The sequence below is a fragment of the Oncorhynchus mykiss genome, chromosome 10 (assembly GCF_013265735.2).
Source record: "Oncorhynchus mykiss isolate Arlee chromosome 10, USDA_OmykA_1.1, whole genome shotgun sequence".
Classification (NCBI taxonomy): Eukaryota; Metazoa; Chordata; class Actinopteri; order Salmoniformes; family Salmonidae; genus Oncorhynchus; species Oncorhynchus mykiss.
This window is the reverse complement of record NC_048574.1, coordinates 44717609-44731605: the sequence shown is the minus strand read 5'-3', so window position 1 is coordinate 44731605 and position 13997 is coordinate 44717609. Positions and strand designations below refer to the sequence as shown.

The 13997-nt window shown below is 46.2% G+C and overlaps 1 protein-coding gene across 4 annotated transcripts in view; it reads left to right on the top strand.

Annotated features, from left to right (window-relative positions):
- LOC110534017 (spectrin beta chain, non-erythrocytic 1) overlaps window positions 1-13997 on the top strand; it is a 95877-nt gene that overhangs the window by 19815 nt on the left and 62065 nt on the right. For all 4 annotated transcript variants that reach the window (XM_036990411.1, XM_036990409.1, XM_036990413.1 and 1 more), the window contains exon 2: window positions 12183-12373. In XM_036990411.1, coding sequence (XP_036846306.1) covers window positions 12217-12373 — 157 coding nt within the window. In that variant the 5' untranslated portion in view covers window positions 12183-12216. The remainder of the gene's footprint in view (window positions 1-12182; window positions 12374-13997) is intronic.

Sequence of the window (13997 nt, the reverse complement as noted above, 5' to 3'; positions counted from 1 at the left end):
ACCTTTTATTTAACTAGGAAAGTCAGTTAAGAACATTTTCATTGACAGCCTAGGAACGGTGGGTTAACTGCCTCGTTCAGGGGCAGAACGACAGATTTTGACCTTGTCAGCTCGGGGGATTCAATCTTGCAACCTTAGTTAACTAGTCCAACGCTCTAACCACCTGCCTCACGAGGAGCCTGCCTGTTACGCGAATGCAGTAAGCCAAGGTAAGTTGCTAGCTAGCATTAAACTTATCTTATAAAAAACAATCAATCAATCATAATCACTAGTTAACTACACATTGTTGATGATATTACTAGTTTATCAAGCGTGTCCTGCGTTGCATATAATCGATGCGGTGCGTATCGTTGTTCCAATGTGTACCTAACCATAAACATCAATGCCTTTCTTAAAATCAATACACAGAATTATATATTTTTAAACTTGCATATTTAGCTAAAGGAAATCTAGGTTAGCAGGCAATATTAACCAGGTGAAATTGTCACTTCTCCTGCGTTCATTGCACGCAGAGTCAGTGTATATGCAACCGTTTGGGCCGCCTAATTTGCCAGAATTTTACGTAATTATGACATAACATTGAAGGTTGTGCAATGTAACAGGAATATTTAGACTTATGGATGCCACCCGTTAGATAAAATACGGAGCGGTTCCGTATTTCACTGAAAGAATAAACATCTTCTTTTTGAGATGATAGTTTCCGGATTCGGCCATATTAATGACCTAAGGCTCGTATTTCTGGGTGTTATAATGTTATAACTAAGTCTATGATTTGATAAAGCAGTCTGACTGAGCGATGGTAGGCAGCAGCAGGCTCGTAAGCATTCATTCAAACAGCACTTTTGTGCGTTCGCTAGCAGTTGTTTATGACTTCAAGCCTATCAACTCCCGAGATTAGGCTGGTGTAACCGATGTGAAATGGCTAGCTAGTTAGCGAAGTGCGCGCTAATAGCGTTTCAATCGTTTCTCGCTCTGAGACTTGGAGTGGTTGTTCCCCTTGCTCTGCAAGGGCCGCCGCGGCTTTTGTGGAGCGATGGATAATGCTGCTTCGAGGGTGGCTGTTGTCGTTGTGTTCCTGGTTCGAGCCCAGGTAGGAGCGAGGAGAGGGACAGAAGCTATACTGTTACACTGGCAATGCTAAAGTGCCAATAAGAACATCCAATAGTCAAAGTTTAATGAAATACAAATGGTATAGAGGGAAATAGTCCCATAATTCCTATAATAACTACAACCTAAAACTTCTTACCTGGGAATATTGAAGACTCATGTTAAAAGGAACCACCAGCTTTCATATGTTCTGAGCAAGGAACTTAAACGTTAGCTTTCTTACATGGCACATATTGCACTTTTACTTTCTTCTCCAACACTTTGTTTTTGCATTTATTTAAACCAAATTGAACATGTTTCATTATTTGAGGCTAAATTGATTTTATTGATGTATTATATTAAGTTAAAATAAGTGTTAATTCAATATTGTTGTAATTGTCATTATATACCGATCGGTATAAGCTTTTTCTAGTTCTCCAATAATCGGTATCGGTCGGCGTTGGAAAAAAATCATAATCGGTCGACCTCTACTAATCTCCTTTGTCTTGATCACGTTGAGGAAAGTTGCTGTCCTTGCACCACACGGTCAGGTCTCTGACCTCCTCCCTATAGGCCGTTTCATCGTTGTCGGTGATCAGGCCTACCACTGTGGTTTCATCAGAAAACCAATGAGTGAACAGGGAGTACAGGAGGGGACTAAGCACGCACCCCTGAGGGGCCCCCATTTTGAGGATCAGCGTGGCGCATGTGTTATCAGCAAAATGCCTGCGTTAAGTGATCAGTATGGTCGGGGGTGATAATCTTCGGTTTATCGTCCTAGCTCTACCTTCCTCCAATTCTGGAAAGAATAGCCTGTCCTAGATCTAGCTAGTAGCTAATTTAAGAGAACAGGTGTTCTGTCACTTCCCCTTTGCATCACCATAGCATTGCAAAATAGTATCCTCTCCTTCTAACTGTTGAAGCAGGGTTTTAATCTGGGGTTTTTCTTGCTGGCAGCAGAGCAGGATGACCGGTTTGGGAACATTAGGCAATGTAGCTGGCTACATATATATTTTTATGATAAATATTCAAAATGTGATGGCCATGCATCATTTTTGCGAAAAAGTTATTTTTAAGCTAATTTGCTTGTGTGGCTGCTAGCCGAATAGCGGTGCCCTTCTGTCTGTTGTTTCTGCCAAATGTATTGCACTAATGTATTTTTTGTCAAGAGAAACTATAGTTGCACGCCCCTTATCGCTTGAAGAGAAAGAACAGACTTTCAATATAAAACACAGGCGAAGTGGTTTAAAATGCAGATTTTGATTGTCTGCGTTTTTGAAAATGCTGATTTCTGAAAGCTAATGCGAACCCTGCATATTTCAGTCAGTTTTTTTTCCATCTCAAGATTAGAAAGCTAAATGTCCCCTTAAAGTAATGTTAATCTGTAGTGACCTGAAGACGCACTGATCTGTTGTGATCTCTCTCTCACACACGCACACTCTTGAGACAAAAGCCCGGTTGACAGTTTTTCATGGTGATGAATGGCGTGTACAGGAAGAGTTCCACAGCGTTCAGTATCTACGCACTCCACCATCTTAGTACCCCATTCTAGCTGTGACATCTTGTTGGTTTATGACCGCCACACTCTTTTTTTTTTTCTCTCTTTTTTTTCTCTCCTCTGTCTCTGTTAAAGGGTCACAAGGCGATTTTTATCCAGGACAACCTTGGCACATTTAGTACATCATCCATTTTGGGTTGAGGCTCATAGGTTTGTCCCGTAAGTCCACTGCAACAGCTCGGCAGACGTAAACATGCTCTTCCACCATAATGGCTGTCAACACGAGGCAGGCGCACAATGACGAGTAGAGGGGGAATAAAGCTGATATGATTATTACGGGGTCAGCTGCACTGCAGGGAGGAGTGTCACCCAAATTGTCTATACATCATACATTAAGGGTGATTAGGGAGGTGGTAGCGCTTTACACTTGTACCCTTATATACGGGTTGACAAAGGCAGATTTGGACACTGATAAGCGTCTTAATTGGGACGCAGTGGCTGTACAGTAACGTGCTATACATGACGTCAGAGCTCGGGGTCTCCGCTTCACAACGCTGTATGGGATAATGTCTGACAGCCGTTCTGAACTTGAGCACCGTGCGACAAAATGTTGCCCCCATCCCTTCTGCTAATTTAGCAAATTTCTTTTGTCGTCTGAGGTGAGGGGGGAAAAAGCTATAAATTACGAGGACTCGATGTATTTTGAAAGATGAGGCGTTGAGGATTATAATAAATGCTGCTTTGACGGCATATAGAGAAAGTCAAACACCTGTGAGTCTAAAGTTGCACTTCACATTTCCATATGTAATATCGTGTCATCGTTTATGATCACTATGTTTGATGTACAGTTTCAAGAGGACAATGGTGTCATACCCTGGGATGACCTAACCAGAATGAGCCCATTTGTTGTATTGTGAAGAAAATTTGCCATAGGCCACACACCTGAATGTACTCATGACTCATGCTTTTCTGAATTGCCTTGTGAAAGCTTTCGTTAACAACACATGTGGCAAAGTACAGTAAATGTAAAATGCTCATAAAATCAACATTGTAATGTTTGCATTCAGTCTTGTCAGGTGAACTGTCAATTTTCTGAACAGGAACTGAATAATTTCCCCATAATCTACAAACTGTTCCCTTTTAATTGCTACCAGGGTTTTTTGTTTATTTGGATCCCCATTGAGCTTTTACGGAAGCAGCAGCTACTCTTCCTGGGGTCCACTAATTAGGCATTACATATTTCTTCATTAAGAAACATTTCAATTTAGCCCTATCCATATAGGCCGGTTTCCACGAGTGTAAGGGGTTAATTTGCTAAGATGGGGTTGGTTGGTGTGTGAGTCGGAGGACGTGTGTGACGGGAATGAATATGTGCATAAAGGAGGTTATTTGTTGGTATGTAGTTAGTGTATTAAAAGACTGCATGTGTGAGAAAGCTGTAGGCTCTCTATTTCTGGCTTGTGTGTATGGAGCAGACAGTCCCAACAAAGCCCTGTCACCTCATCCCCTGAAGGCAGACACACTCCTCCTGGGTCCTGTGTCTGGCCCTCCCTCCCCAGCTCTAAGCCCTATTGATTTATATCCCCTCCAATTCATCACCTTCATCAGTGACCAGGGGAATATTGTAATTCACTCATTAGATATCAGAGAAGGCCATTTTAAACTGTCATTTTTTAAACTTTATGAATTGCACTTTTCTAAGGTTGATATGACTAGTGTGATGATGCGTTTTGGAGGATAGAGGTGGTGGTGACAGCCAGGTATCATGATGAAACATTTCATCTTTTTGCCTCATTAACTTTGTAGAACAATATTGTGGGATGCTGTTTCGGAGGAGGCTGTGTTCAGAGGTTGTGTGTATTCTAGGCTCAGTGGGGAGGCTGGCTACTTTCGAAGCGGTGTCTATTGGCTAGTTTCGAAGCGGTGTCTATTGGCTAGGTTCAAAGCGGTGTCTATTGGCTAGGTTCAAAGCGGTGTCTATTGGCTAGGTTCGAAGCGGTGTCTATTGGCTAGGTTTGAAGCGGTGTCTATTGGCTAGGTTCGAAGCGGTGTCTATTGGCTAGGTTCGAAGCGGTGTCTATTGGCTAGGTTCGAAGCGGTGTCTATTGGCTAGGTTCGAAGCGGTGTCTATTGGCTAGGTTCGAAGCGGTGTCTATTGGCTAGGTTCGAAGCGGTGTCTATTGGCTAGGTTCGAAGCGGTGTCTATTGGCTAGGTTGTGTCAGACGGAGGCTGTGTGTCGTAGGCTACGTCATAGGCTGGGTGTATCGTAGCATGTGTGTTGTGCCCTGTATTGGAGGCTGTGGAAGTGTGAGGGTCTGTGTCATAGTGGGTCAGGGGATTGTGTGTCTGATCCAATCAGGAGTGATTAGTCCAGACACTGAGCCCCAGCTCTTCCTAGCCATAGCAGGGATACACCCCCAGTCCCCTAGTACCATCTCCTTCCCCCTATTCCCCTCTCCCCCCCCCCCCCCACCCACCCATCACCATTCCCGTCATACCCCTGCTCCAAGTACAGGAAGTGGTGGTAGCCATGGCCGCCCGTTCGTCCGGGGAACGCGATGTCCTCCTCTTGTTGCGTTGGTTCCAGGTACCAATGACCAAAGCTCTTCCAGGCTCTAGCAGGGGCCTGGTCAGTCAGTCATCCCCAGAGGGCCCATCATGGCTGCCTGTCTGTGGGGAGGTAACGGGATCGGCGGGTCGCGGGGGTGGACTGGAGGGAGGCGTTGCCGACGGTTCCTCCTGTCTTGCTTTAATCCAAGGATAATGACTGAGTTTCTATTCTGAGCCACTTCCTAATCTGACTAATGGGATTTACCCTGCTTCTTCTTCTCGTTGTTTTGTTAGGAGTGGAGTGCCGCTCGCGCCTGTGTTACGTTATGTGCTGTAGCAAGGCGTCTGTGTTCCGTCCCCCGTCTCCGTTCCGTAGGCTGACTCATTGGGGCGGCAGGGTAGCCTGGTGGTTAGAGCGTTGGACTAGTAACCGGAAGGTTGCAAGTTCAAACCCCGAGCTGACAAGGTACAAATCTGTCGTTCTGCCCCTGAACAGGCAGTTAACCCACTGTTCCTAGGCCGTCATTGAAAATAAGAATTTGTTCTTAACTGACTTGCCTAGTTAAATAAAGGTTAAAAAATGATTTCAAAATGGGATTTCACCGTAAGGCCCTTGATGAAGTATGTTTTAGGCAGTGGAATAGATGGTCCTGTGAGATGTTATTACAGACCGCTTTATTCGGTCCCATCAATCTGTCACAAAGACTCACTGCCCTGGTCCATGTTCATCGAACATATTACATCACTAGCTAAGAGTTCCATGAATGCATAACCGTACACCTCACTAGTGCCGCATTTCCATGGAGACTTACCCCCACATCAGCGTGTTGCCAGTGTTTTAAGTTAATATAAGCTCTATAGTGTTGTTGTGGATCCATTAGGCGTGTGACATGAAACACACTGAGACTCTCGCTGCCGATAGGTATTTATCACAGTGGGAGGCCGTTCCTTTTATTACTAGAACAAAAGCGGTACCTGCTGCGTGCCAACCCGGGTTGCGACGAACTTGCCATTTGTACTTGTAGAAGATCCCAGACATTTTCCATACACACGCACACAAAGCATATTTCTCCCAAATGTTGTGCATACATTTGTTTACATCCCTGTTAGTGAGCATTTCTCCTTTACCAAGATAATCCATCCACCTGACAGGTGTGGCATGTCAAGAAGTTGATTAAACAGCATGATCATTACACATGTGCACCATGTGCTGGGGGGACAATTAAAGGCCTCTCTAAAATGTGCAGTTTTGTCACACAACTCAATGCCACAGATGTCTCATGTTTTGAGGTAGTGTGTCGTTTTTACAAAAGTTTGCAGTACATCCAACTGGACTCACAACCGCAGACCATGTGTAACCACACCAGCCCAGGACCTCCACATCCGGCTTCTTCACCTGCGAGATCGTCTATGGGGGAGGGGTGCTGAGGATTATTTCTGCCTGTAATAAAGCCCTTTTGTGGGGGAAAAACTCATTCTGAGTGGGTGGGCCTGGCTCCCCAGTGGATGGGCCCATGCCCAGTCATGTGAAATCCATAAATTAGGGCCTAATTCATTAATTTCAATTGACTGATTTCCTACTATGACCTGACTCTGTAAAATCTTTGAAATTGTTGCATGTTGGGTTTTATTACTAGCGTTAGCACAATGACTGGAAGTCTATGGGTATCTACTATCATGCTGGCAGATACCCATAGACTTCCAGTCATTGTGCTATCTACTATCATGCTGGCAGATACCCATAGACTTCCAGTCATTGTGCTATCTACTATCATGCTGGCAGATACCCATAGACTTCCAGTCATTGTGCTATCTACTATCATGCTGGCAGATACCCATAGACTTCCAGTCATTGTGCTATCTACTATAATGCTGGCAGATACCCATAGACTTCCAGTCATTGTGCTATCTACTATCATGCTGGCAGATACCCATATACTTCCAGCCACTGCCAGTCACACTTCATATGCAATGTAGGCTATGGGATGGCTAAGTGCACAGACGCAATGCTGTGCACTTAGGATTAGGTGGGGTTTAGCATAATTATGACTTTGTGGCTGTGGGAACTAGTGATGACCCTGATGGGCAAACTTTGATCCTCTCAATCATGTGAGACACATTTGACAGAAGTACCGGACGTAACAAAAATTCTAGTACCAAACTGTTTTTTTTTTTTACCGTGCAACACAATAGATTAGATTCCATGAAACAGCTGCCGGATTAGTGCAGTGTCCTTAGCTAGCTAGCTATGTCGCGCTAACTAGAGAATATGCTAATGTTAGCCAAATGTTTAGCTAGCTAGCTATGTGCTGGTACTGGCAGTATTGGATTATGGAGAGTGAATTAAATTGTTTCTTCGTTCTCTTGCTAGGTAGTTATCTAGCTGTGGCCATCTGGCTAGTATCAACAAGGGATTTCTACAAAATAGCAACATTAGCGCAGCTAGCTAGACCGACATTGGAATGTAGACCACTAAGCAACACACACGGACATGCATTGTCAAACAATGCTACTGCCACCTTCTGGTTTGGAGTATTTTAACAATGCTGAGTGGCTGACGACTTCAAGGTCTTGGCTGTGTGAACACAAAAGAGATTCACTGCCGATCCTGTTCAGACGTGCTAAGTACAGTTTGACAATCCTACTCTCTGAGCTATAAGAACTCGGGAGAGTAAAATCAACAACCTCTGCTTCGTCAAGACTGTTGCTTTGTAAGAAGGTGTTAAAGTACCGGTGGCCTGGCTTTGGCCCCAGGTAAAAGCAGGTCCACTGGAGCCATGGACCAGTGAGACACGGATGCCGGACCGCATAGATGGAAACAGACAAATCTCACCCTTTTGGGTAAAACACTGGGGTAAATCCAGAATGGAAATGCGCCGTAGGAGTGTTCTCTGAGCCCCTACAGACATCCTGCCCTGTCTCACATATAATATATCTTGTTTTAACACCCCATCCTCCACAAGGTGTCCCCTTTTATATGAACTATTTCTGTTCTCTCCATTCCTGGCCTCTGTCTATTGTCAGTTTATTTGGACTAGGGACTGGGAATGACAAATGTTCTTTCATTGGAATATGTCCACATTTCTTACCTTGATGCTTCCTGCTTATTAGAGGGAAACCTTTTTTGATATAGCCGAGGGAAGACAGACTCAGGAGAAGAGACAGAATACTCCATGTGAGACTGAATGCTCAATACTGCAGGACATCACATTCTGCTGGATCTGCTGAATATATGAGACTTAAGTTCCTCTGTTTTTCCCAGACGGATCCGTCTGTATTAATGGTGTCATTCTTGGAGTATGGATTTAGGCTAGGCCTAATTGATATGTCTAAATTAGGGGGTGAGTTAGTGTGTGCATACTTGCCTGCATGCATATTTACAACTATTTTGAAAATGACTCTCGTAGCAGGTCAACTCTCCTCTGGCAGGTCTACTCTTCCCTATTTCCCAGTTCATGTGATAGAGTAGTGCTGACACTAACTCAGCGGATGAGTGGTCTCCTATAGCAGAGCATGGAGCAGCAGGAGCTGTCTATCCTGGTGGAGGGAGAGCGGCAGCATGCTCTGCCCCCAGCCTTCTGGATTAAGACAGCCTCCTGCAGGGAGAGATGGAGCCTGGAGCAGAAGGCCTGCCGGTCAGCCTGATTTGAGGACAGGGGAGCAGCCTCGCTATCGCTTTGACATAAAGACCCCAAGCCTTAAGGCGTGCTTCCCATTCGAAACAGTTCGGAACAGTTTGTGCATATATTATGTCGATATTTTGTGACGTTTTTGTTCATTTTGGCCTTAGGCAAGGTATTTAAAAAAAATAACTTTTGGCCTTTCGGGAAGCCGAAGCCGACGCCCTTTTGTCTGATTGGTCAACAGTAGGGATTCTTCAATGTGTTTGTTGTCATTTAACGGTAGACGGCACGTTTTCGTGCACATTTTTCACTTGAGAAATAATGCACCAAACATCTTAGTTTAGATGTCAAGTTGTGCAACTATGATCTCTGCAAAAAATGTAAACATTTGTGACCGACGTCTTGGGTTATTTACGGCATCTCAAGATGGACAAACGGTACTATTGGTGCTTTCGTCTTGGTTTTTAAAGCCCTTTTAAGAGTGTATGCGAGCACACTCGTTCGCTTTGCCTAGCCGAGCTGAACCGAAGCATGTGGACGGCCTTTACCACAGCAGCCCTACTACTCAACCCCCACCCCTAGATCCCACTAAGAGCCTTACGACAGACACAAAGCCAGACACAACAGAACAAACAAACATGGCCTTGATAAACAGACAGATCCGATCTGTTATCTGTCCTCATAAACAAACAGGCCGTGTCTAATGGGCCTTTTTTTCTAATGGGCCTTTTTAGTTAACTGTCTGGGTTTCAATCTGAATAGATTCCCCACGGGGAGGGGAGGCCGTATAGCTGTCAGAGAAGATAGAGGGGGTAGTCACTTTAGCCAGGGAGAAACCTGAACCCACCTACCCCCCCCACAGTTAACCCACTGTTCAACGGGCCCCGAATACGTGGATGTCGATTATGGCAGCCCCCCCCCACCCCCCCCACACCTCTCTGATTCAGAGGGGATTGGGTTAATTGCGGAATGCACATTTCAGTTGAATGCATTCAGTTGTGCAACTGACTAGGTATCTCCCTTTCCCCTCTCCATGGTGGGGCTTTAACTCTTACCGTGCCACAGCTTAGTCAGAACACAGGGAAAGGAAGGAGAGGTTCTGGGAAGGAGCAGTGCATGGCTGTGGCACTTCTCTGTCCTCTCCTGGCTCCTGAGTTCAGTCATTACCCAGAGATCTACTTCTGGACAGTACATGGACGAGTTGGTCTAGTGCACCCACCCACCAACTCAGTGCCCTGTGATTAGTGTCCGCCCTGAGATTGAAAGGTTGGGAGTTAGATCCTCGGCCGAGTCATACCAAAGACTGTAGAAATGGGACCTGATGCGACTCTGCTTGACACAGATTTGGGGTAAGGCACTGTGGTAGACTAGCGTCCTGTCCGGGCGAGTGTACTTGTACATCAAGCTGCCTCACGCTACAGAAACAGGAGAGAGACTCCTGCCCCTATGAGCTGTTCCAGCTTGCACAACCCAAGGCTGGTGCAAGGCAACTTACTTACCCACCCATCCCGCTGTATCTAACACCGTATTTGATGTCTGGATTTCAGATCCCTTGTACTTTTTACCCTTTTTTCTCCCCAATTTCATGATATCCAGTTGGTAGTTAGTCTTGTCCCATCGCTGCAACTCCTGTACGGACTCGGGAGAGGCGACAGTCGAGAGCCATGCCTCCACCGAAACACAACCCTGCCAAGCCGCACTGCTTCTTGACACAATGCTCGCTTAACCCGGAAGGCAACCGCACCAATGTGTCGGTGGAAGCACCAACTGGCCACCGTGTCAGCCTGCAAGCCCCGGTCCGCCACAGGAGTCGCTAGAGCGCGACGGGACAAGTCCATCCCGTCCAGTCAAACCCTCCCCTAACCCGGACGACGCTGGGCCAATTGTGCGCCGCCTCATGGGTCTCCCGGTCGCGGGCCGGCTGCGACACAGCCCAGGATCGATAACGGATCTGTAGTGACACCTATAGCACTGTGATGTAGCGCCTTAGACCGCTGTACCACTCGAAGGGCAGTTTTTCCCACTTGGATTCTGAAGCTGTTGGTGATGGTCAATGTTTAACGATCAATCAGAAGTCAATTAGGTTTCGGGGAGGTGCTAGAGCTCGGGCGACATGGATTTTTTTTTATATTGTGATATCTATTTTGCTCGAACAGTAAATACAACCATTTTTATATTTTTTCTGGGCAGTTACTTTACATTCATGGTAGGGCTCTAGAATTTTCTCCAGTGTCAGTAAGACAACTGAGGTGGTAGCCTATGATGAAAAGTAAGCTATTTCATCTAACATATTGAGAGAATGCATGCTTGATATTTTAGGATCCAGAATGATCAGATTTTATTTTTTGGCTCTTCAGAGAATTTGACAACATCTTTGTGCATATCGCCCTATAGTCTATATTATACACCACCTGAGGAAATGGGAACTCAAAACACCTAGCTAGATTGCCTCTAAGAGGGGAGAAATAAATGATCTACTCAGAGAGAGCTGCGACTCTCCCCTCTGTAACTAGAACAGCAACGTTGCTTTGAAAACTGTATTTGTCCCAAAATAGCATTTTTAAGCAACGGTCATATGCTTGTTCTTGTCAGAATGTATCTCTCCCTCTTCCATGTCACAGTGGGGAGAGTGAGTGATGGCTGCTGTGTGAACGAGCCACTAACAGCCAAAAGGGGACAGGCAGATACTTTCATAGCATTAATCAACATAATGCATAGGTTATTACTGTTGACCAAATAATGGTTTTAGAACCATCTACAGGAACGTTGTGTAGCGGAAGGTGGAGCCGGTAATTTTCAGTTTACTGTCCCAGTTCTAGGTGACATTGACCCTTGGCACCAGGCCAGAGTGGCATCAGAAATTGGTGTGTGTGTGTTGTGAGACGTGTGCGTCCTTCAAACGGATTTCACTGAGAGACATCACGGTTATACAGGTATCTGCTCCTCGCTCACGTGTGTACGTTTTTGTGCGCATACGAAAACCATAGGACTTTCTCATGAAGCTGCTCCTCTTGCCAAGTTGAGATAATACAATCAGTTTCTCTGGTATATGAGAGACAATGGCAATTTTAAATATTTATCTTAAGTAAACGGCCGGTTGCATGGCAGTTAAACTACAACAGGTGCCGTTTGTACCAAGCCACCCCTCACCTTTCTCCGTCTCTGCTTGGCTTCATTTTCACTATCTGTCCCAGCTGATATTTGCATCGGCCTTGTCATACCACGCTAGAAAATGTGGCAAATGAAAGTGTGAGACTATCAGTCTGCAGCTTACTGCGGGAGGTGTTAGAGACTGAATTAAGGGTTCTCCAAAGTCGACGAGGGACGGGCAGATCTAAAAACTTGTTCGGGTGGGAAAGTACCTCCACGCGGTTTCAAGGTACCTCGACTGACCTTTCTCCCCCCCTTCTCTGTTCCCCTGCAGGTTGGATGGTTTTCCCCCAGCCCCGGTCACCATCATGAGCACCATCTCTCCCACCGACTTCGACAGCCAGGAGATCCAGCAGCAGTACAATGACATCAACAACCGCTGGGACCTGGCCGCAGAGACCGACTGGGACAATGAGAACAGCTCGGCACGCCTCTTTGAGCGCTCGCGCATCAAAGCTCTGGCAGGTAGGACAAGGCCCCAGGTGTTAGCGCCGGCATCTGCGTGTGTGTGTGTGTGTGTGTGTGTGATTGTCGGTGTGTATGACTAGTGTGTGTTCCCAGTCCACCGTCCTGTTGTGGAACATGACCAGCCATGCTGGTTGCAGTAATGTGGAGGCCCAGCAGAGGGAAGCACCAGGCAGCCAGAGGCAGCATCGGCCACCTCTGTTCTCACTCTACCATTTACACAGACAAAATCTCTCTGTGGTCACACATACATACACGCACCCCTCCCCACCCCTCAATGCTGGAGGCAGAAACTGACACCACGACTTCCAACTGTGGTATGTGATAGTATAGTGCTGAAGCGAGAGCGCTGTTTAAAAGTTTAGCCTCATCACACATTGAAAAGCAACCATTCTCCTTGTGGTAACAGACTCATTCAGACTGTTGGCTGTTTGTCATCTACAGTAGGTCACACTGAACTGACTAACAAACTAGTGTGACCTGAGTAGTGGATGGGACTTTTCATATAGTATTTGACAACGTGTGTGCGTGTGCTCTTTACTCATCTCCTGGGAATGCCACTGATACCATCTCCTTTTGGCAAGTAGGAGCTTGATGTGCACATTCTTTGACATGCTGCAGCAGTTGAGGGAAGGAGGCACTCCTAGGCCATGGCAGGAATCAGACCGGTAACCAGAGTGCTGCTGTCTCTGTCTCTCTCTTTCTCTCTCTCGCTCTCCTTCTACACTTGTGTTCTGTTCTTTCATTCTCTCGCTCCATTCATGGGATTCCCCTCTGTGTTCTTATCTGTTGACTAATCCTCTGCTCCCCCTACACAGCGAAGGAGGTGCTAACATCCCCTGTGCTCAGGATCATTTGCATGGGTTTCTCCCTCGTTTGTGTAGACTCATCTATGCACAGCTAGCTCGAACTGTCACGTCCAGGCCTCCGTAGTCTGAGGATTAGAGTCCTCTATGTCAAGTGTAGTCTGTATCTACGGACTACCAGAGCACAACAGCACTGTGACTCTCATCAGCAGCACTCTGGTTACCGGTCTGATTCCTGCCATGGCCTAGGAGTGCCTCCTTCCCTCAGCTGTTCATTTGAATACTTCCTGCTTGTGTGTTGGTGTGACTCATCCGTGTGTGTGTGTGTGTGTGTGGCCTAGTAAGATCTGACGTCCCGCGACGACTTCACAAACCTGTCTGGAGTGTGAAATGCCTGGAAGGTAACATGGCAGGTAGGAACCAGGGTACGACACACTGACAGACTCGGGCAGAGAGAGCTGTCAGAGGGACGGGGAGTAGGGAACACAGAGGGTGTAATGAGGCCCTGTGTAATGAGGCCCTGTGTAATGAGGTGCCAGAACACTGATGCCACTGCACCCCTGTCTCACTGGGCCATGGCTCCGGTGGACCCTGCTCTGACTTGGAGCCAAGGCCTTAAGTACTTTTCAGTTGGTATTTACAGAACAATGGCTGACTGAACTAGATCACCTTCTCACAAAGCAACAGTCCTGAATGATACTGAGGTTGTTGATTCTGCTCGCCTCAAGTCTTTAGTGTCACACTCCTGATGGAAACAACACTGGAGCTACATTAGCATAAAACACTGCCGGCCCACTGGTGTGGGGTTAAGTGTCGTT